Source organism: Canis lupus, chromosome 12, assembly GCF_011100685.1.
Source record: "Canis lupus familiaris isolate Mischka breed German Shepherd chromosome 12, alternate assembly UU_Cfam_GSD_1.0, whole genome shotgun sequence".
NCBI lineage: Eukaryota > Metazoa > Chordata > Mammalia > Carnivora > Canidae > Canis > Canis lupus.
This window is the reverse complement of record NC_049233.1, coordinates 8,509,403-8,531,243: the sequence shown is the minus strand read 5'-3', so window position 1 is coordinate 8,531,243 and position 21,841 is coordinate 8,509,403. Positions and strand designations below refer to the sequence as shown.

General features: G+C 47.0%; 1 protein-coding gene and 2 long non-coding RNA genes across 27 annotated transcripts in view; 1 reads left to right on the top strand and 2 right to left on the bottom strand.

The window, feature by feature from the left end:
• LOC102157226 overlaps positions 1-10,890 on the bottom strand; it is a 60,265-nt gene extending 49,375 nt beyond the window's left edge. For 2 of the 6 annotated variants that reach the window (XR_005367660.1, XR_005367661.1), the window contains exons 1-3: positions 10,191-10,887; positions 8,677-8,758; positions 8,115-8,215 (exon numbers count right to left, since the gene is read on the bottom strand). This is a non-coding gene — a long non-coding RNA (uncharacterized LOC102157226). Of the gene's footprint in view, positions 1-8,114; positions 8,216-8,676; positions 8,759-10,190 lie in introns of all 6 variants that reach the window. The other 4 variants (XR_005367659.1, XR_005367655.1, XR_005367656.1 and 1 more) reach the window with 4 other exon arrangements.
• KIF6 (kinesin family member 6) overlaps positions 1-21,841 on the top strand; it is a 380,623-nt gene that overhangs the window by 272,192 nt on the left and 86,590 nt on the right. For 18 of the 19 annotated variants that reach the window (XM_038553965.1, XM_038553967.1, XM_038553964.1 and 15 more), the window contains 2 exons: positions 4,475-4,583; positions 15,499-15,554. In XM_038553965.1, coding sequence (XP_038409893.1) covers positions 4,475-4,583; positions 15,499-15,554 — 165 coding nt within the window. Of the gene's footprint in view, positions 1-3,059; positions 3,250-4,474; positions 4,584-15,498; positions 15,555-21,841 lie in introns of all 19 variants that reach the window. The other variant, XM_038553976.1, reaches the window with a different exon arrangement.
• LOC111098249 overlaps positions 19,417-21,841 on the bottom strand; it is a 36,170-nt gene continuing 33,745 nt past the window's right edge. For both annotated transcript variants that reach the window (XR_005367663.1, XR_005367662.1), the window contains one exon: positions 19,417-19,560. This is a non-coding gene — a long non-coding RNA (uncharacterized LOC111098249). The remainder of the gene's footprint in view (positions 19,561-21,841) is intronic.

Here is a 21,841-nt window from a genome sequence, read left to right as displayed (position 1 = left end):
TCATTTCTGCCTAAATGCTGTTCAGAAAAAGTATCAATATCCAGAAGAAAGGCTGCCCCTTTAGGATTTGGAAGTGTTTTCCATCTAACTCACCACCTGAAACTGTGATGTTGTGTTTTGGGGACCCAGACAGAGAAAACTCCTCTTCTTTAGGGTTCTTTGTTTATTTGTCTTTTGGTTTTTGCTTTGCTTTGTTTGAAATTTTATTTGCTCTCCTCCAGGTTTTAAACAGTCCAGTGTCTCAGCAGACCAGCAGGCTTCTCTGAGTCATCCATATTTTCTGGGATTTGACACGGGGACCTGGGATTGAAATTCACTAAAAGGAAATGACCGAGAGCTAGAATTGGTCATGGCAAGGGGGAATTCCTAAGGTCCTCAGCTTTGATGAGCAGCTGAGTCTGACAGACTAAACAAAGTTGGGGAGAAGGCACAATTTGTCTTTGCCATCACATCTTCACTTTCAAGCTCAGATTTTCCCCATTTTGGCACCAGCCTGAGACACCATCTTATGTCTCTTCTTTGCAGGACCTGTTAGCTAATTGTCAACAAATCGTGGAGTTTGTCTTTGCTAGCTCTAGGATAGTGATGCCTTCCAGAGCATTTGCATTTTTATAAAAGCTTCTTGGAGTTGGAATCTCTAAGGGCGGGCTGTGAAGCACAGTGACATGTGGTGGGAGAAGATGGTGTTGAATTTCTTGTGTGTATGTGTGAATTTCTAAAATCACACTACACAGGGTATGCACCCACTCAGTGTGGTGGTGGAGGGAGGAAGAGCAGTGAATGCACTTCCCTCATCATGTCACAATATGCTATACTCAAGGGAAGAGCATCAAGCATGTGAAGCATTCATGTATTCGTTCAAAAGAATTTGAGCTCCTCCTATGTGCCAGGGACCATCCAGGTACTAGAAAGACCGCAGCAAACAAAACTAACAAACACTACCACCCATGGAGTACACAAATTCTAGAAATAATCATAGAGATAGTAAGTCGAAATTCATGGTTCTGTTTTTTCTGTGCTACTGAAAAGAAAATTCAAAGTTTTGGACAAGATAGACGGTAATAAGAGTATAATCTCACAGGCAGATCTACTCCTACCAGGTCATTTTCAGGCCCACCAACTACCTCCTCTCTCAGGCAGACTTTCCCTGGAAAGAGTGATCTGAGAGCAGAGCTGACTTTTCTAGAAGCCAGACCATTCTTACCCCTTTGTAAAATTTCTTTGACTGAGCCTCTGTTCCTTTATCTGTAAAGTGATACTTGACCAGGGATCATGAAGAAGTTTAACTGACCTAATAGGTGAGGAAACACTTGATACGGTGATTAGCATAAAGTATGTAAGAAATTCATTTTATTCTCTCCAAAGGCCATTCCTACTGGGCGGCAGAACCATGCATATTAATCAAGTTGCCCTTTTAACCCATACTCCTCCTCCGCCCCCTCCATCTGGGATCCTCTTCCACTTCTCCACCTGCCATGTGCTGCTCATCCCTCAGAATCCTTCCCAGTCTCCCCTGACAGAGCTGACCGTCCTCCTCTCTGTTTCCCAGCACTGGACACAGGCCTGCCTTACAGCAAACAGCAGCTTTCATTGTGATTGTTCACATTTTTTTCTCCTTCACTAGACTTTCAATTCTTTAAGGGCAAGGATCAAAGCTTTCATCTTCTTGTTCAAGTTTATATCTCTGTCACATGCCAACCACAGTGCCTAAGATAAATCAATATTGGTGGAGTGAATAAATAAATAGATGATTATCTCATTAGCTTGTGCTCCAACTGCTCTTACTCCTTCTACTGTGGACATTGTGTGCTCAGAGGCCAGGGCTTGCCAGACGAGAAAGCCGTTTTCTAAATCCTGAGAGGGGAAGACAGCTCTTCAGTAGGCTTCCCTCTCTTCCTTCAGACAATGGGCATCATCAAGCAACCGCCCTTTGGCCTCCCTGAGCAGACATGTCTGATGCTGGCTGCCACAATTATAGCCCTCACATGAATGTCCACTCACCTGAGCTCACCACCATCAGAGAACTCCAATGCCAAATACTCTCTCCATCGTCACTGGAGGAAAGCTGATACCTGCCATACTCCTGACAATAAGCCTTAGCACTGCAAGACCCCAGGCATCTCCTAAATCACCAGAAGTATTAAGTGCTTCCAGTGTAACTTTCTCATAATGCATACTCCACTGAATTTTAAGTCATTGAAAATTGGTGACTCCTGTACACTGTGATACGGTGCCGGCTCCAAATACTTTTAGCAAGACTTTCAAGATTCTCTGGAAAACGATAGTAAATTACATTCCTGGATTTCCCTCCTCTGTGTACTCCATGTTCTTTCTGTTCCAACTACTCAGGCCCCTCTACATCTTGGGGAAAACACAGTGGGGTTTTCAGTTGGTCATAAATTCTTCTGGGACCTACTGCTGTAACAGTGCCATGGGCCCTGAGAAACTGCAGCACAGCCATTCCATTCCACCCAGCTGTCAATTCGGACTGTCAGCTCTAAAAGAAAGCCGAGCCTGGGAGAGAAAAGGCCATGAACCCGTCTCCCTCACTGAAGCCTTTTGAACAACACTCCCTCCACACCCCCCCACCCGCCCCCTGCTGCTGCTGCCTTCTCATCACTTCCTCTGTGGGAGGCAATTTGGGGGATCCCCCAGGCAGGCTCCCATGTGGTCTCCATGGAGCTCTCCTCGTCCCCAACTCTATTCCAGAGAGATTCACTCCCTCTACCCTCTGTTGCTATTTAATTGGCAGTGAAAAGCACACATTGTCAGAATTGGGCACAGACCAAGAGTGGGGGAGAGGTATGGCATGAGTCCCTTGGCTCCTGGTGGGCTCTGCTGGATAAAAAGTGTCCCCTGGTTAATGTCTCTCATGCAGCAGAGCTCATCTTTCTGAGTCTCACACAAACCCATTCCCAGGCCAACCCAGTTCTGGAGTGTGCAGGACAGATGTGGAGACAAAACTGAGATGTGCCCATTTGCTTCTGATTGGAAATGGGTGGGGTGTCTTGTGTGCCTCACCATTCAGACATTCTTCATGGTACTATTTTTATCAACAGTAATCATTAAATTGGTGTCAGATGGGCTGGTCCAGTTCCTCACCCCGAGGCCTGGTGATGAGACTCAGCGGGTTTTTTCCAGGCAAGAGGAGATGTGGTATGTGGCCCACATGAATGCATCTCCAGAACCTGAAGCCTCACAGCAAACCCCTCTCGCCCTGGATCATGTTCAGGTGGCAATTAGAGCAAGGTTCGTTGTCAATCCTGGTTCATTCCTGACCTGATTTATTTAACAGACATATGGTGAGCACCTTCTAAATGCCAGACAAGACACTAGGTATTCACAAAAATGTAATCTCTACCTCCTGGAAACGTACCTGTCACCAGCAAGGATTGTCATGTGAAGTAACAGTGTCTACTGGGCTGTGTATGTTACAGATGCATTGATAGGAACATAGTGGAGGGAGGATTCATGCTGCCTGGGCCTCAGGGAAATTTTGAGGGATTGGTAACACTCAGCCAGGACTTCAAAGATAAGTAGAATTAACTGGATGAAAACATGGGGAAAAGGAATCAATGCTTTTAAAAGAGGCATTGAAAAAAAAAAAAAAAAACTCTACAAATTCATCCAAAATCCAGCTGTGAATTCAACTCTCACCTAGGCACAAGCCTAGGTGAGAGTCCCAGGCACAGGCCTTCATTGACCCTCGCTCTGGGAAGCTGGATGGAAAAGGGATGCAGTACAGGAATGCTCCTTGCTCACTCCAACGTCCCTGGCTGTCCTGACTCTGGCTTTCGGAATTTGGCCTTCAAACAGGGCCCAGCAGTGAGGGTTGGCACCTAGTGACCATAGCAACATGAGGTGTTGAGGTTAGACGTGAACTAGGAGCCTCCAACACAACCTGCTCATGGGTCTTGTGATAGAGAACCTAACTTCTGAGTAAGAACTGAGGCCCCTCCTTAAGACACAGGAAACAAGGATGAGACATTATATGGAGACTAAGGGTAGAATTTTCTAGATTCTATATCTTCCAGTGTGGATTGTATTTCTTTCAACTAAATGCCTGGAAATTCAGCATGAAATTTAACAGAAAACCAAAATGGGGCATAACAGGAAAACGGGGAGAAATGCGGCACTGAATGATGGCAGAAAGTGCATTTGCAGATGTTCTCAGCAAATCCAGGACCTGGTGCTCTGGTTTTCATTTCCTCTGACCAGACATTCCAAACTCCACCCCCCACAAGTCACATGCATGCACCGGCACAGCCCCACAGGGTGCAGGGTGTCACTGGACTGGCCTCCGTGGTGGGTCGGTGGCCAGCTGGAAGAGCCCAGGGCCACCTGTCTGGTCAGGAGACTCTCCGCTGTGAGCCTCTTAGAACCAGGGCTGGCTCTGCAGTCCCACTAAAGTGACAGTGAAATTAATGGGATCCTGATGCTGCGACTGAGGCCATTTCCCCGTGTCTCCAAACAGGGATGAGAGAAGAAATGTCATTAGGACGACAAGAGGCTTTTGAAATCTTCAAGAGGGACCACGCTGACAGCGTCACCATCGAAGACAACAAACAGATCTTGAAGCAGAGGTAAGGCTGGCTCAGAGTGCCACTGGTCCTCCGAGGCTTAGCCCGCCCAGCCTCCAGGAAACTTGCTACTCCATTCTCCTTAATCTGCCTGACCCAACTTCTAGAAGGCACGACGCATACTCAGTTTCACAGTGAACTATGTCCAGCCTGGTAGGACTTTCCTCCATAGAAACCTCCTCAGCCCTGTGCTGTGGGGTAAGCAACATCATGGCGGGGTCTGTTCTGACAGCACTGACTTTGTATACAGTTGTCACTTCTTACTTACACTAATTCCCCTCTGCCTGTGACTGTCGATATCACACTGTTCCAAAGGCAAGGGAAAATAAGTCTATAGACCAAATTGTTGTCTCAGAACTCTAGACCTTCCAGCTGCGGCTGCCCTGCACTTCCTACTCAGAGGGAGTAGACGTTGCACACCTCTCCTGACGCAGAGGCCTCTGGTGTGTTCTCCAGTGGAGACTGAGTGGGCAGCAGCGCCTGCTGACATACTGTCAGGCCAGCCTTGAACCCTTTAGAAAAAGACCTAGAGGTGTATAATTCGTTTCAGCTCATCTGTGATGTAGATGCATAGCCTCAAACTGTGGCAAACAGAAAGACTGCGGGGTGCCTGGGTCTAGGGTTCAGAAGAGAGAGTTGTGGACTATGAACTGTTACGTTCAGTCACATGTGATTCTGGATCTTGGCACACAAACAAACATTTGTGAATTTTCAAAACCAATTCGTTGAATTAGAATGAGAGCCAGTTTTGAGAGTCGTATGCTTATAAATGCTTCAAGAGAGCCCAAGAGGTGGCCAAGCTCAGGAGAACATGTGGAGATGCAAGAGTCTAGAGGGTAGAAGCAGGGGGGAAGCTCTAAGGGGCAGGGAGGGAGAGGAGGCCATCAGGGAGCCTGAGAGGAAGCAGAGAGAAAAGCGGGGGAGAGCCAGGAGAACATGTTGTCCTTCAAGCCAAGAAGGGAGGCAGCTCCAAGCAGCGTGTTGCGAGTGGTGTTGGACCCTAGAAAGAAAGAAGTGGGGAATAGCTGGACGGAGGGCCCTGAGCCAGCAGGCGACTGGGGACCACAGGTCGGAGGGCTGGGAGTGACGGAGAACATGAGAAAGAGCTGAGCAAGCAGAGCACATGCAAACATGTGTTCAGAAAGTTTGTGATAGACAACAAACATTTGAAGGAGGAAGAAGGGAGGCCTAACAAGAAGGGAAGTTTGTTGAGAGAATTGGCCAACATTATAGGCTGCAGAACCAAGCCTATGAAGAGAGAGGCAGGCAGACTGACAGCCCAGGGGTGGAGCTGACCCAGCAAGGCCTCAGAGAGAAGGTCTGGCAGGGAGGGCATCAAAGATCCCGGTGAGGTGAGCCTGGAGAGAAAAATGGGGCGAGATGAAGCTGCAAATGATGCTCTTCGAAGTGAAGGGAGACAAGTAAAGATGGCCTCTGTTGTCCCTGTGGAAGTTGAAGTGGAATAAGAGTCGTGAAGGTGGCAGCTGAGGTTACATACAGATGTCACAGGGAACAGGAAAGAGGGTAGAGCTGGAAAAAGAAAAGGAAAGGCAAACAGCACTGAGGGCCAAGATTGACTGTTACCCACCAGCATTCTCGCTTTGGTGGCGTGTGAGTGGGGGTCTCAGATCACTTTAGGGATCCAGCGATGGTGGGAGGGGTGTCGCCAGGAGCAATCGTCTGGAGAGCCACACTGCACCCCCTGTAGTCCAAAGACGTACACGTGGCCCATCCAGCCCGTGGTTCCTCCTCTGGGTGTGTCTCCTAAGAAGCTCTCATGTGGGCTCAGAAGGGGACGTATGTGAGGATGTGCACGGCAGCTCAGTTTGTGGCTGAGGAGAGCTGGAAGCCCGGGTGTCCATCACTGGGGAAGCAGAGAGGTAAAATCTCGGGGAAGCTGCCCGTGAAGTCAGGAGCAATGGATGAATGTACACATGCCAACACAGGTAGCACTAAGATCATAGAATTCATGGAGACTCTAAAGAGATACACACAAAACAAACAAAAACAGCCAAACATAAGGATAGACCGTCACATACTTTAACCGTAAGAATGGTTACCTGGTGAAGGAGCAGAATGAGAGCAGGACAGGGGCGTGTGAATGAATAAATGAATAAAACAAGGAGCAGGGAAGGAAATAAAGGAAATAAAATGACTCTAGTGAAAGCTGAGGACACCTCTCCCTGCAAAAATGGACATAGGCACATCCACACAAATTGTAGCGAGTGAATCCTGGGGTTTCACAAACCTAATGTGTACCCACAGTAAGCCGTTTTTTTCTGGGATAGTCCACTGGACATGCTGGAGCAGAATGCCTGTCTGTGTGAGCCTGTCACACTAGCTGCCTCATCCAGTAAGAACCTCTAGGGGCCCTCAGCCTTGTCCTCACCCAAGGCTTCGTAGTTTACACCAGTGCCTGACAACTCTGGCTTCATATTAAAATGACCCATGGAGCTTGTAAAAGCTCTCAACACTGGGCCTGACACTAAGATACCCTAATTTAATTAGGTAGGAGCTAAGTATCCATTTCTTTAAAGATTCCAACATGCAACCAGTTTTGAAAACCACTGGCTAAACAGTGTGCAGAGTCCCTGAGATCCAGAACCTCTGAGGTAGGATCCCCTAACTTTATGGGCTAAACCAATTACCAAGTAATTCTTTTGCACCCTCAAGTTGAAGAACCACTAGCTTAGGGAAAATTCTTTTTTTTTTTTTTTTTTTTTTTTATTTGAGAAAGAGAGAAAAAAAAATATGAGTGGAGGAGGGGCAGGCAGAGGGAGAAGGAGAAGGAGAAGGAGACTCCCCACAGAGCAGGGAGCCCAATGCGGGACTCTATCCTAGGACTCTCGGACCATGACCTGAGGCAAAGGCAGACACTTAACTGACTGAGCCACCCAGGTACTTCAAGAATTATTCTAGAATTGGTATGGTTCCTGGTTCTGGTTTATACTCTTGCGTTTAGGTCTGTTTCCAGCGAGAGGGTGGGTTGGGATGGCAGGGCTGAAGATGTGGCCTTTCAAAGCCTCTTAATACAGAGCTCACTTAACTCTAGCACAGTAGAGTTCTGACAACCCCATGACAAATGTGCTTTTGGGCTGAAACATATCCAATCACATAGGATGGGCTGGTAATACTGGTGGCCCCATCATGCTTGTGGCCATAGGGCAAGGGAATTAATGAAACTTGCACAAAGCTTTCCTCTGAAAAGGTTTTTCCCAGCAGTAAATCAGTCTTTTTAAATCAAATGGAAAGTCAAGAGACCAGCCCACATTTTTAAAAATGTCTACATCTGTTTAATGTTACTGTAATAACAATCATTAAAGGAATAGCTGGTACTGGGGGAGTGTGGGTATAACCAGGATCTACCCCTTTCTCAAGATTGGAGCTTTTGCTTGCATTCGTGAAGAGTATTCAATTACTAGGTATTACATGCTCATAATTGCTTAGAGCAGAGGACTAAGAGAATATGTTTTTCTGTGAAAACAACTGCAAAGCAGCGCTCCTACAGCATATATAAAATAGGGCCACCCTTACCTCAGGAAATGGTCTACGGTAACCCTGATCCCCTCCATGCACTTGCTGCCCTCCCTGGTGACTGGAGCACCACACGGACCATCTGTGGGGGCTGGCCTGTCCTAGGAACACAGACATGCACCAAAGGGTTTTAGGCAGGATGGCACTAAAGGACTATTTTCTCGCTCTGCTCCCAGGAGACTTCCCCTGAGAAAGTCTCACCCTCTGGTAGCTTCCAGCAACAAGGACCCAGAGTCCTGGCCCACCATTCATTCCCGACTTTTCACATCACATAACTCTACCATCCATGGTTCCAGTTGGGTCATCATGTTGGCAAAGTCAACAAAATAAGGGATTGATTGCCTCCATGCATGAGCCTTGGGCCAGCTCAGCCACTCTAGCCCACAGCAAGGAGGTTCTAGGGCCAAGTGAAGGTACTGTTGGTGGCCCAGGATCCCTTCTGATCCTTCAGTTCCCCCAGAGTGCAAGTGTTGACCCGGAGCTACAGGACAAAGGGGTCGATCGGTGGCTCACACATACATGTCTGTGTTACTGGATAGAAAGATTTTCTTCTCCCTCTTACCTGGACCATTCGCTGTCCTCTCAGGCAATTTCCAGTATCTCTCAACCCTAGCCCCCAGCCTGGGGGAGGTTGTGCTGCATGTCTGTGACAAGAGAAGCAATACATTGGCACATTAAGAGGGTGTTTATCCTCTGCTGAATAAGAGCATGCAAACAAATTCTTAAGCTGCATTTTTCAGGGGAAGACAACTACAATTCAAAAATCACAGCATTTTTCAGGCATGACTCATCGTCGCAGTATACAATAATATGAGGAGAGGCTGGAGACCCCATGGTTGGCAAAGACCAGTGCCCAGGCACAACACAGCTAACTTTCTGTGGCCGGTCTTTGATACAAACTGAATCCCTCTGTCACGGAGTCCCATTAAATAACAAAAGAAGAAAGAAATAGGGAGATTAAATGCAATTGGAAACAAAGGCAATGATAATGTGAACTCGACCAAGAAAAGCACCCCTTCACTCCACTGGATCTTTCAGACACAGAATAGAACAGCAATCTAAAACCAACAGGAAAACTGGACCAAGGCTGGAGAGCAATCTCATGGCACCATCTGGAAATAACATCCATGACAAATAGGAGTTCCCTGGTTCCTATTAGACTTCAATTTTAACCTTTATTATTTTTCCATTTGTTTTTTGTATTTACACCTTGTCTCCTGAACTAGAATTATGAACTCTGAGAGCAGAGATTAGATTAGAATCTTCCTAGCCTCCCCACAGTTTTTAGCACGGTGCTGGCCACAAAAACGGTACCCAAAAATAACTTCTTTGGCTTGAGAATGACACTTCAAAATTGACTTCGAGAAGTCTTAGCAGCCAAGTGAACTGCTCAAGACCTACTTTCTAGAAGCAGGAGAATGCAACAGCAGGCTCCTGGAGACTCAGGGAATGAACAGCTCAACAGGACACCATAGCGGACAGCACCTTGAAGGTAAACAAGATGGAATAGAAAAGAAATATTGGTATGAAAGTAAAGGCTAAGGGAAATGAAAGGTCCTTATAATGCCATGAAGATCCACCCGTCATCTTCACGGCAGCATAACAGAGGCAGTTAAGGTGTCGTGCCAGGGACAGGTCTACAGAGGAAGAAAATGGCATAGATGCAGGCCTCCCTTCCTCTCTGCCAGGGAAGAGGACCGCATATTCACTCTGTAAATAATCAACATATTAAGTTAATTGCTCTAGACCAGGAGACTAGGAAAGGTGTCATAGGAACCCTTTGCCCTCCAAGGACATATTTCCCCACCGGCCAGCTGACGTGATAGGGAATAGATAGAAGAGGTTCTTGAAGATTGAGTGGCTCCTGAACACCAGCAACTCCCCTTAGTCCAGAGGTTAAAGCAGCTGCTGCCCCTGGTCCCCGGCAAATTGCCTGTGGTTCTAACTGCCCTGGGGCAGAGCCTGGTGTCAGGCCTCCTCAGCTCTCCCCTAGTGGTGATATATCTGCCCAACACATACCAAGGGCAGCCTGGGATTCTCCCTGGAGCTAGTCTTGGAAGGTACATGAGATCCTACCTTAACCTCCATCCTTTTCATTCCCCTTGAAGTTGAGGAACTCAGCAACTGTCCTGGGTATGTCCTTGACCATGGACTTGCAAGGATCCCTCCTCTGACCTTCTGGTTTGCTGAAAGGATCAGCAAATGACACCCATCTGTGGTTGCCCACCTCACAGTTCATCACAGTTCATCCCTGCCCTGCCAGGCAGTGGTCCTGATCCAGTTACGAAGGACATTTGTATGCATGTACTTCCCACATCAACCCAACCCTGAGAGACAGCTCATCCTAATCTTACAACAAGGACTCTGAGATCCAGCTGGGCATTCGAGTCCATGTCGCTGCACACAGTGCCTGTGTGACGTGCTGGCTCACATGCTGCTGCTCCTATGCTGCAGATAGGTATAGAATGCTCATTAAATGTGTGCCCCCAGTCTAAGCCCCAGGGATGCAAGTGTGAATTAAGCAAATGTGGTTGCTGTCTTCAGGGTGCTTACAATATTGAGAAAGGGGACAAAGCAAGTCAGCAGGCAATTCCCTCATAAAGGCCTGTGATGACAGAAGGTCAGGGTGCTGAGGACCACAGTGACTCCTTGTAGACCTGTGAGGCCCTGGAAAGCTGTGTAGAGGAAAAGACATCTCTGCTGAAATCACAGGGCTGGGTAGAAATGAGCCAAATAGGGGATCCCCGGGTGGCTCAATGGTTTAGTGCCTGCCTTCTGCCCAGGGCGTGATCCTGGAGACCCAGGATCGGGCTCCCTGCATGAAGCCTGCTTTTTCCTCTGCCTGTGTCTCTGCCTCTCTCTCTCTCTCTCTCTGTCTCATGAATAAATAAATAAAAACTTTAAAAAGATGAGAAAGAAAGAAAGAAGAAAGAAAGAAAGAAAGACGAAAGAAAGAAAGAAAGAAAGGAAGACGAAGAAGAAAACAAGAAAGAAAGAAGACAAAAATGAAAGAAGACAGAAAGAAGGAAGAAGAAGAAAGAACGAAAAGCACTAAAGAACCTTCAAGAAGAAGAAAGAGAAGAAAGAAAGAAAGAAAGAAGAAAGAAAGAAAGAAAGAAAGAAAGAAAGAAAAAGAAAGAAAGGAAGGAAGAAGCCAAAGAAAGAAAGACGTTCCAAGCAAAGGGAGCAGCCCTGAAGTCAGCTGGTGTGACCCTTGATGGAACGGAGGCCAGCCTAGAAAGGCAGGGGGATGTGAGAGGAAACCCTGCTGAAGTCCACACCAGCCAGAGCATGAGAGTTTGGTTAGCCCTGTTAAGGAATGTGGGTTTTTGTCCTGTGGTCCTGTGGGAGCTCTTGAAGAGTTTAAGCAGGAGAATAATGAGATCAGGTTTGCATTTAGGAAGGCTTGCTCAGGCTAGAAGTGTGGGAAATGGCCCGAAGGCAGGCGGCCTGAATGCAGGGAGCCCTGCAAGCCAAGCCTTTGTGTCCTGGAGGTAGTGGGGTGGGGTGATTGCTCCTTCTCCCAGGCAGGGAGAGTAGGTAGGAAGCGGGGTGGAATGCTGTGAGAGGTAGGGAGGACCGGACGGGGGGGGGGGGGGGGGGGGGGGGGGGGGGGGGGGGAGGATGGGGAGTGGGTGTTTTGAGTGAGGATGCTAGCGGAGGAAGGAGTAGAGTAGGGGGTGCAGGTGGCTGGAGTGGGTGAGGGTCTGTGCTTGGCAGTGAGATGAAGAAAGGAAAGAGGAAGGGAAGGGGTTTCTGGGGTGGGAGGTAATCAGTTCCTTAGAAGTGTTTGTCAGGAAATAAAGCGGGGCCGGGACGGAGATCCGGGAGCTGTCGGTGGGGATGACAAGTGAAGGCACCGTGGTGGAGTGCCGGGGAGAAGAGGCAGCTTGGGGAGAGGGTCGCCACAAAAGCCCCACAACTCCCAGCATCTCAGGAACAGCCGCAGAAGAGGAGGCAGAGAAGGAGCAGCCGGGCGAGAGGGCCGAGGTGACGGCCGGGGTGACGGCCGCCCGCGAGCAGGAGGAGGCTCTGCGCTCTGTGGCCAGTGGCCAGCACCGGGCGCGCTGTGGCCGCGGTGGGATCCGGGCAGCCTGGGTGTCCCGGGAGGCCCGGCCGCGCAAGAGCACCCCGGGACTACATTCCTTCCCCTTCCAAGCCCAGGCTCTGCCCCGAGGTAGGGACTTTCCCGTGCAGGGGACAGAGCAGCCTGCCAGCCCCACACTGGAACTGCCCCCGGCAACGCTGCCCTTCGAGAATGAGCCATAGGCCTCCGACCCCCAGACAGGAATGCCCTGGCGCCAGGGGAAGACCCTGGGGGCTCATAGGCTGAGTCACCGAGGCTCCCCCTGGCCCTACCCCAGGTCCGCCCCCTGACAAGGCCAGGCCTCCTCCCCCCCGGCCGCGGGTGCACCGCCTCGGGCCCAGGCTGCTTCCCTGAGCCGCATCATTAAAGGGCAGGTGCCTCTTTCGGGGCAGGAGCAAGTCCGGAGGCTCCCCCTCGTGATCAGAACTTAGTCCGAGGCTGGAGGAAGGGGAAGGCGTGGGGCTGAGCGAGCCCGGGGCTGGGAAGGTATGGGAGGGAGAACGTGCAAGAAGCCGGGGTCCCCTTCTTCCTCAGGTCCCCTGCCTCCCCTGCGCTCTCGCCCTCTGCGCCTCGGGGCTGGGCTCCCTTAGTCCAGAGTTTGTCCTGACAACTAGACCTCAGGGACACGTGGGGGGGGGGGGGGCGGCCTGCAGCGGTGGCAGCTGCGGAGTGCAGGGGACACGGTCTCATCCGGCGGGGCAGCCCTCGGGCCGCACCTCTCAGCGGGAGAGCCCGGTTTAGCAAGGCGCCGGCCGCGGAGGGTCTGGAGCGGCTCCCGGCCTCCCTCACTGGCTCCCGGGCCCGGCTCGGCTCTCCCCGGACAGCGTGGACCTGGGCGCTCAGCAGCAACCTCCGCCGGGCCCTCCAGGACGAATGTGGACAGGCCGGGGAGGGGGGACGCGGGGACGCCTCCCACACCTTCCTTCCGCCTTTCTCTTCTCCACTCTGGTGTCCTCCAAAAAGGACATGAATTTCAGCAGCTCAGCAGCCTCGTGCCTTCCATATGCTCGAGAATCCAAATGGGTGAGGGAATGCTAGGGGAAGAGGCGTACAGGAGCCCTTGGCTGGGCAGTGAAGGATCTGCAAACCCTGTGGAGCCCTAGGGCTGGGGCATTCGCAGTCCGCCCACCACTTGGCAGAACTTACAGGATGAAAATCGCCCTCCTCTTGCGAGCGGCCTGGACCCCTCCTCAGGTGCGCTTGCCCAGCAGGCAGAGGCCACTGTGAACCCACGGGGCCCAGCGCAGTGACTGCCATGAATGTCCGCTGAACCAAATTCCATCTCAACGGCATCAAAGGGGACTGCTGCACGTCTCTCCAGAAGGTGACAGGCCCTAGCGGAACAGAGCACCTTCCATACATCTGTCGTGAGCCTAGACACCCTAATAAGGGAGCTGGGGTGGAGTCTCAAGAAACCTAACATTGAGAGGAAATTTAGTCCCTTCCTTGGAAACTTCCCGTCTGCAGTCACAGGCCAAGCAGCCAGACTCGGATAATAGCAGTGACGTCATTCCCACTTCTCCTCCAGCACGCACACGGCCATCGCAGCACTCTGGCCTCTGCTTACCTCGTTCCCTTGCCTGGAATGCCCTCCTCGTCCCACCTCCTCTAACAAAATCTACACAACCAAAGAACTGAACAGATGAAATGACGTGATACCTGGGATTTACTGGGGTCCAGAAAGGTCTGGGTGGTGGAGAGACAATGAGGAGAGAGGAGATCGTTAAAATCAAATAGGCCCAGGGTTGATAGTTAATGAAGCGTGATGGTGGGTAGAGTTTTCTTAACACGTCCTATGCATCCATAAAAACCAGGTCAATCCTACCTTGTACAGGAAGCTTTCCTGACTACTCTCCACTCAACAGACAGACCCACCCCTCCCTGGGCATAGTCCAATGGCTTAGCCAGGGCTATCCACAGTAGCATAATGATATACTGTAGCCACATATTAGGGATTTGTTTCATAGCCTTTCGGTTGCCCTTTAAATCCCATGGCAAAAAGGAGAAGGGAAAGACTAACATTTCTTTTTTTTTTTAAGATTTTATAATTTATTCATGAGAGACACACAGAGAGAAGCAGAGACACAGGCAGAGAGAGAAGCAAGGCTCCCTGCAAGGATCCCAATGCAGGACTCGATCCCAGACCCCAGGATCACAACCTGAGCTGAAGGCAGACGCTCAATCACTGAGCCACCCAGGCGTCCCAAGACTGACATTTCTTAAAGGCCCACAGTGTATAGAGAACTGGAATGCATGTTTCTCACATAGGCCATATCCTACAGCGCTTCATCACCACAAAGTTGGGCTCTCAACAAGCATCTCAGTCATATTTGTTGGAAAATACATAGAAATCATTAAGAAGACACCAGCACAACCATCTGGCAGACTAGTAGACAGCCATCAAAGACGATGGACAAGTTTCTAATGGCAGGAGGAAGGATTAATACTGCTAAGTGAAAAATAATCAAAGCACAAAATTGTATGCATGGTATGATCTTAACTATAAAAACTGAGTAGAAAAAAAAGACTGGATGGAGCTCAAAATGTGCTAGTTTCTGGGGAGGATTATTAGGGATATTTTTTTTCTGTTTTCATATTTTAAAAATGTGATTTAACATCATAAACAAGAGGAATCAGCAACCTTTTTCTGTAAAGGACCAGATAGTAAATATTTTCAGCTTCGCGGGCCACACAGTCTTTGTCACATTTACTCACCTCTGCCAATGCAATCTGAAAGCAGCCATAGACAATGTATAAATGAATCACAGTGGCTGTGTTCCCGTACGACTTCATTTACAGAAGTAGGTGGTGGCCTGAATGTGTTTCAAAGACCAGCCACAGTTTGCCACCCTCTGACCTATTACTTTATAATCAGGGGGAAGAAAAATGTTACTTAAGTTATAGTAGGCATGCATTCTCGACTATAACTGTAGGATCTAGGTGCTATGATTAATAGAGCACAGCAAAGTACAAAAGTCTTACCCTTGCATGATAAAACACTCAAAATTATAAGTACTAAATTATAGAATATGAGAATGAATATTCTGTGCTGGATAGAGAAGTAAAAATTCATGATAGCAGTAATTAATACAAATTTTATCTCTTTTTAAGCCTAATACATGTCATTTATTTAGATTTTCTTTTACGTGTTTCCATAAAGTTTTAAATTTTCTTAGAGAGTTCTCAGGAATTATTATTATTCTATAATAGAGATTATAATCTCTATTATTTTTAAAGACTAATTTGGGATGAACAGAAAACATTAAATTCTCTTCTTCTTCCCCCCTGCCCCCATAGATTTTCTGAAGCAAAGGCCCTAGGAGAAAGTATAAATGAAACAAGGAGCAAAATTGGTAAGCAGATGATATTCTTTGAGCCTCTTTCACAGACCATTTTCCTGGTGAAAATCAGGTCATGATGTCCCTCCAAATAACCATGAAGCCGGGTTTCAAGATGTCCCTGCCAAGGAAGCTGCTTTGTGAGTGCCTTTCCTTGGAAGTTTGTCATCTCTCCTACTATCCATCAGGAAAAGTGTTTTCTTTTGTCTAGAACTTGAACTTTTCATCCTCACGCAGGCCTGAGCTCTAGCATCCCAATGAGAAACTTTTGCTTTTCCCTCCGGTGTTCCTCAACCATAGCTCAACTAGTCATAATGGCAAGATTACAGTGGAGTTTCATATTTTCAAGTGCTATGAAACACTTTTACATCCCCCACCCCACAAAGTTTATACTTAGCATTTCTGACACAGGCATACATTTTTCAGTACCATTCGGTAACCAGTGGGAGGAGGAGAAGGCAAAGGAGCCTCTGTGCCTTCCCGGGCGTAGGCTGCCCAGTAGGACTCTGCCACTTAGGTGAGCGTCCTTGGAAAGATGAGGCCAAGGCAGGAGGCAAACCCAATACAAGTATGCTTCATATTTTTGTCAAAGTGAGAAGAAAATGTTTCCTTCTTCCCAAGCTAGAAGACACCCAGAGTCCTATCTTCCAGGCTGAGGCAGCTCTGAAGGCAGAAGTTACCTCCCTGTTCACAGCTGACATCCCGCATTTCCCTTGTCCCCACCCGCCTCCCCTCATAAGTAAGCCACTGGAGTGTCCCCTTTGGCTTTTCCTACAGAATGTGGAAAATTAGAGCAGCTTCAGGCACCCTGTCTCTAAATAGGAGTCTCACATTCACCTCTGCAGCCTGAGGCAGCCGGGCCCTGAGCCATGCCCAGCACCATGCAGAGAATCCCTCTGGTCCCAGGGGTTCTTAACCTAAGATCTAGGAACTCGGATAGGGGGAAAATGAGCCTTTATTTTCACCAACCTCTAACTGCAATTTAGCATACCTCCAGTGATAAATGTAGGCAGGTGACCCCAGTAGGACTAGCAACACCTGTCACCCCTGGAAATTGCAGACATTTTCATTTCACAGCCCATTGTGGCAGATATCATTAAGTATCTTTTATACTTGTCAGTACTTCTAAATTATGATAGTTATTAGACTCACTGTGAGATCTTATTATTTAATGCATTTATATAAAAGCATATAGGTATTTCTGTATCTCAAAAAGTTTTAAAATTTGGTTAACTATTTCAGTATAACTGATTTCTCTTAAAATCCAATGGTTTTTTTTCTTTTTATTCTGTGCACCCTAAAAATCATCATTCTGAGACAAGGCTCATTGCTTCATCAGATTGCCAGAAGGATTCCTGGCAAAAACAAAACAAAACAAAACAAAACAAGAAACAATAAAAAACCCACAAAGATTACAAACTCCTTTCTTGACCTGGATTCCCAAACCCCTAAAACTACATGGGAAAAAAGAAAAAAACCCTGGGTGTTAAGGGTGTGTACATCTTTCTGGAGATAATATCCAAAGTTTGTCTGATTGTCAGAGGGTTCAGTGACCCAAAGCAATAAAGAAATTGGTTCTAGGTCAGTGCCCAGTTGGCAGTGCCATGACTTCAGGGCTAAGGAGCAGCCCAGGGTCATGGTGGCCCACTTGGCTGGGTGGCCTGGAAAGAAGGGAGGGCAGAGAAAGAATGGAGGCCTCACTGTGTCCAGGGCCGACTTGCCAGCCTTGTAGGACTCAAAGGACCCAGTGGTCTGTTTTTATCCCTGGAGGTCTGTTTATAAGAGGGAAAAGAAACTGCTTTTAGAAACAGCTTCTCCCCCAAAAAGTAATTTAAAGTTTTTCTCTTGAAAAATATATAACTCTCTCAACCAAAGTAAAATTATTCATTCCAACACTAATGAAATAGACTCATGATGAAAGAGACCAATGGCCTATAGTAATCCATGTTTTCACTCTGAGTACAGGTTGTTGTCACAGATAGTTCCTAATTCTCCATAGTTTGGGTGCAATATCATATGTTCATGGATCCAGTTTGCCACCTTCTCAGGAGGAGGCAAGTCAGAAGCTGCCCTGTGGCTCTACGGCTGCCCTGCCCAAAGAGCCAGGGTCTGAGTGCATGAGAGCTGTAATTGGTCTCTTGGAGAGAATGATCTAGACACACAAAGAGTCCAGATTTGCTAGCAGAAACCCTGGGCAAGTAAACCTTTGTTTTTTCTAGATCATAACAAGCAGACCTCATACCAATGTTGAGATTCAAGCATTCATTACTACCAAAAAAGTAGCTAGTTTAGTGGTGCTAATAAAGCCAATATCCCTCTTCCTTTACTTTATGCAAAGAGCAGACTAAGATCCATCCCCTGGCCACCCATCTTCCAAATGTATTTTTGATCCCAGGGGGCCCGGTTGAGTTGGATCACTGAGACGGCCTCCTTACTGAACAAGCTGTCCTGGTGCTTGGCCCCAGGAAGTAGCCCATCACCACTGCATGTCCAACACAAGGCTGAGATGAAGAAAGTATAAGGTGGAACTTGTACACACATTTAAATTTAAAATTTCCAAGGCAATCTTGAAGGAAACTGCTTTCAGGAGACTTGTGACCTTTCTAAGTGCAATTTTTCCTAAGGAGAAATTAAATGAAGTGGAATTTTCAGTCCCTAGTGACTGAAATCTTAGACTTAGTGAATCCAAGAGTCAGGAGGTGGGAGCTTGGCAAAGATGTACCATCACATGTGTGGGATTGTGACTCAGCTCCGCTCCCAAACTGTGCCACATCCTGACTCTGTACCCCGAGGCAGGAATGGGATGCTGTGAAGTGCACATGGAATTGGCCTGCAGAGAGGAAATTAAAACTGTACTTGTGAACTACAGATCAACCAGCCCATGTGATTTAAGTTCAGGTCCCTTCCTGGGTAATTCGTTTTCTCTGACATTGTGATCTAGGACTGTCACTTGAGTTTCATCCTCAAAAATTCCTAAAGGCTAACAACTCACTTATAACCACATCATACCTAATTTTACATGACATAATAAGTCAACCAAAACTTCCATATTATTTCCATTTCTTGTAACAAGCCAACCCAAACTAGGTAGATAAACTCTTGCTGCCTTTTCCGTCCTTCTCTGTACACCATTTACATCAATTCTGATTTCAAATCCATTGAAATCAGAAATGAAAGAAATAGTCAATTTAAAATCTCCCCCCTCAAAAAAAAGTAGTCTTTTGTTTCTGTAGGAAAGCTGTTTTCACTGTATGTATGTGTCCCGTACACAAGAGTGTTAGACTGCTTTTCATCACATGGGCTGTGTATTTAACACCTTCACACATACCCTGCTTCCATTCATCATATCTCTAAAAATGCCATTGAGCCCAAACTAGGGGAAAAGAATTAGACCCAGTTAAAAGCAGTGGCATCAACCAGGCCATTTTTCACTTACTAGAATTTCGGCGTTCGTTCTTCTATGTGAGTGTTCTACTACTGGCAGCATTGTCTTTGGCAACAAGGAACGATGAGGGGCTGTCCTTTGGCATAAGGTCCCCTCCTAGATCAGTCCCAGAACTGGCTGCTCTGGAGTCAAGGGACAGAGCTTAACTCTTCATCTTCCACCGACCCCTCCAGGCCTAAATGAAAACTAACCTCACAACATGCTGCACAGAAGGATTTTCACTAGCGGGCCAATCAGTGATCAATTCAAAAACCACAGGAAAGGTAATGGAAGTAGCTGTTAGCAGGAGGTAAAGGGGAAAAGCAAACACTAGAAAGCTAACAAAACACTCTGAAAGGTTTCTTTCTCCTACTCTAAATTCAAAGGACCCCAACCCCGCGCCCCCGCTTTGAAAAACACTCTTTAATAAAATATTTCTCTTACACATTTGGGTGTTGAGAAATCATTTCTCTGATCCAGGTCTCCATCAACGGGATAAATAGGACAATTTTCAGTAGGGTGCCTTTTCTGTACTGGTGTCTTCCCTTAAGCTTTGCTTCTGGACCTGTTGGTGCATGTTGGCTTCTAGTAGCTTATCTGGGAGTAGGAGAAAGATGAAAATCCAGGTAATTTCACTAGATTATGAAAACCTGAATTAAGTATATTCTTTTGTTACTCTTTGGCACTATCTCCAAGTAACAGCCACCCCAAAGACATCTTCCGCCACGTACTGAGCACTGACTGTGCTGTGTCAAGAACTTGACATATGCTATCTCATTTAATCCTTGCAAAGAAGAGCCATGACCTGTACAGGGGGCAGGGAGGCAGGGTTATTACCATGTGTCATAGATTCTAGATCATGATTTTTAGTCTTCACACTTCTGAAATCAAGATACATTTGGCCATTTTTTCACACTTTACGAACCTCTGGAATGAAAATTAGTCTTAACATTGAACATAATCTAGATTCTATGAAATAGGGAATCATCATTATTTTGAAGATTTTAAAAAATGCCGTGTTAGTGAGGTTCCCTCTATGTGAACAAGTTGAAATTAAATTCCATTTCTGCCCGACTCCAAAACTTTTCAATACAGTTTATGATCTCCATAAATTCGGATTTATCTGACTTTGACATTGTCCTTCTGAGTTTAAGATTTTACTCAGCTGTCCCTCAGGTCTTGTGAATCTTTAGCCCTTATCTGGTGTGCCCAGCAAAAGGCTCAAACTATACCCTAGCTCATGCACACACAGCCCAAGAGGATGAAAAGAGTCTTTGTCACATGACTAATGACAGGTCACCTTGTGCCTATTGGGGCTCAATTGCAGGGGACAGTGGGGCCTGAAACCCAGCCTGCTCTTGCTCTCATTTCCATATGCATCAGCTCAGGGCTGCATGTGTCCTTAGAAAGGTATGACTTTTTCTGGTTTGCAGAAAGATATGCTATGGATTTGCAGTAGCCCTGGTAGGATTCAGTGCCCCACATGGGTTTCAACCATCATCTTCCTTGGTTTAGAAAATAGAATAGTGGGGTTGTATTTTCAGGCTCCATACAATTCCAATGGAATGGGTTTAGTGATGCTTCAGAAAACATGAGAGAGTTCAAAGCATTAACTTCTATGAGGTTTAGTAGGAATGGATGTCATGAAGTACTTAGCTTCATGCAAACAGGCTCCAGTAAGCACTAGAGAAACCCTGATTAAGGGCAAGCGTAGAAGTCATTAGTGACCACAAGACAGAAATGTGTTACCTTCAAGTGGAAAAATACTATATTCTCAAAACTAAGTTTGGCTATAAGTGTAGAAGGAAATTTACTATCTCATGTAACCTGCAGGTCCAAGGAGTACAATTGGCTTTGCATGTACCCTTCTCTCCCTCCTCCTCTTCCTCTTCCTCCTTTTCCTCCTCCCCCTCCCCCTACCTTCCATCTCTCAGGGCTATTTGACTAAGTTCCCTGATGGCCTCACCCCATCTAGTGACAAGGTACCTCTGAAAGTTCTCAATTTACATGGTTTTGGAATTCATAATTCCAGTAAATGTGATCTTTCCAGCAATGTTGGCAAAAAGTCCCTGGAGGGAGAATGCTTAGCCTGGCTTAGATCATGTGTCCATCTCTAAAGCAATCCCTCCATCCAAGTGGAACGAAATACTTTGATTGGCTGAGCCTAAAGGCTATGCCCATTCCTCAGGCAGCAGCTTAACCTGCCTGAACCACGTAAACTGAACAAGATTTGTAAGGAATTGAAGAGTTATCTTTCTCCAAAGGAAGAAATGCTGGACACAGAACAAGCAAGTTCACTGCAGACCTTTCAGAAATTCTTCTGTGGCTTGAAACAGAAAGTCAGGAGCATCTGGGTGGCTCAGTGGTTGGGCATCTGCCTTCGGCTCAGGTCGTGATCCCGGGGTCCTGGGATCAAGTCCCGCATCAAGTTCCCCGCAGGGAGCCTGCTTCTCGCTCTGCCTATGTCTCTGCCTCTCTCTGTGTCTCTCATGAATAAATAAATAAAATCTTAAAAAAAAGAAACAAAGTCATCTATAAAGGAATGAATTGTAGATCCTATGAGAAATGATAACAGTTAAAGTAATTTATCCTATAAAACAGAGAGCTTGTGCATGGGAAATATAAAAATCTGTTTTAAGTATCAGTGCTTCTGCTGTAATGACCGAAGTGCAGAATTACATGCTAAAAAATAATCAGACTTGTGAGAAACTTGAGATTGGGATGACCTCTCAAAACCTATGTAACTTCATAACTAGAGCTCTAACAGAACCAATTACAATCCTAATAAAAACAGTGATATAAGTAGAAGGAAATGTTACATTCCTCCTACATGGGGAGACACTATCTAAAACACCAGATTTCTTTTCCAATTTGAGGC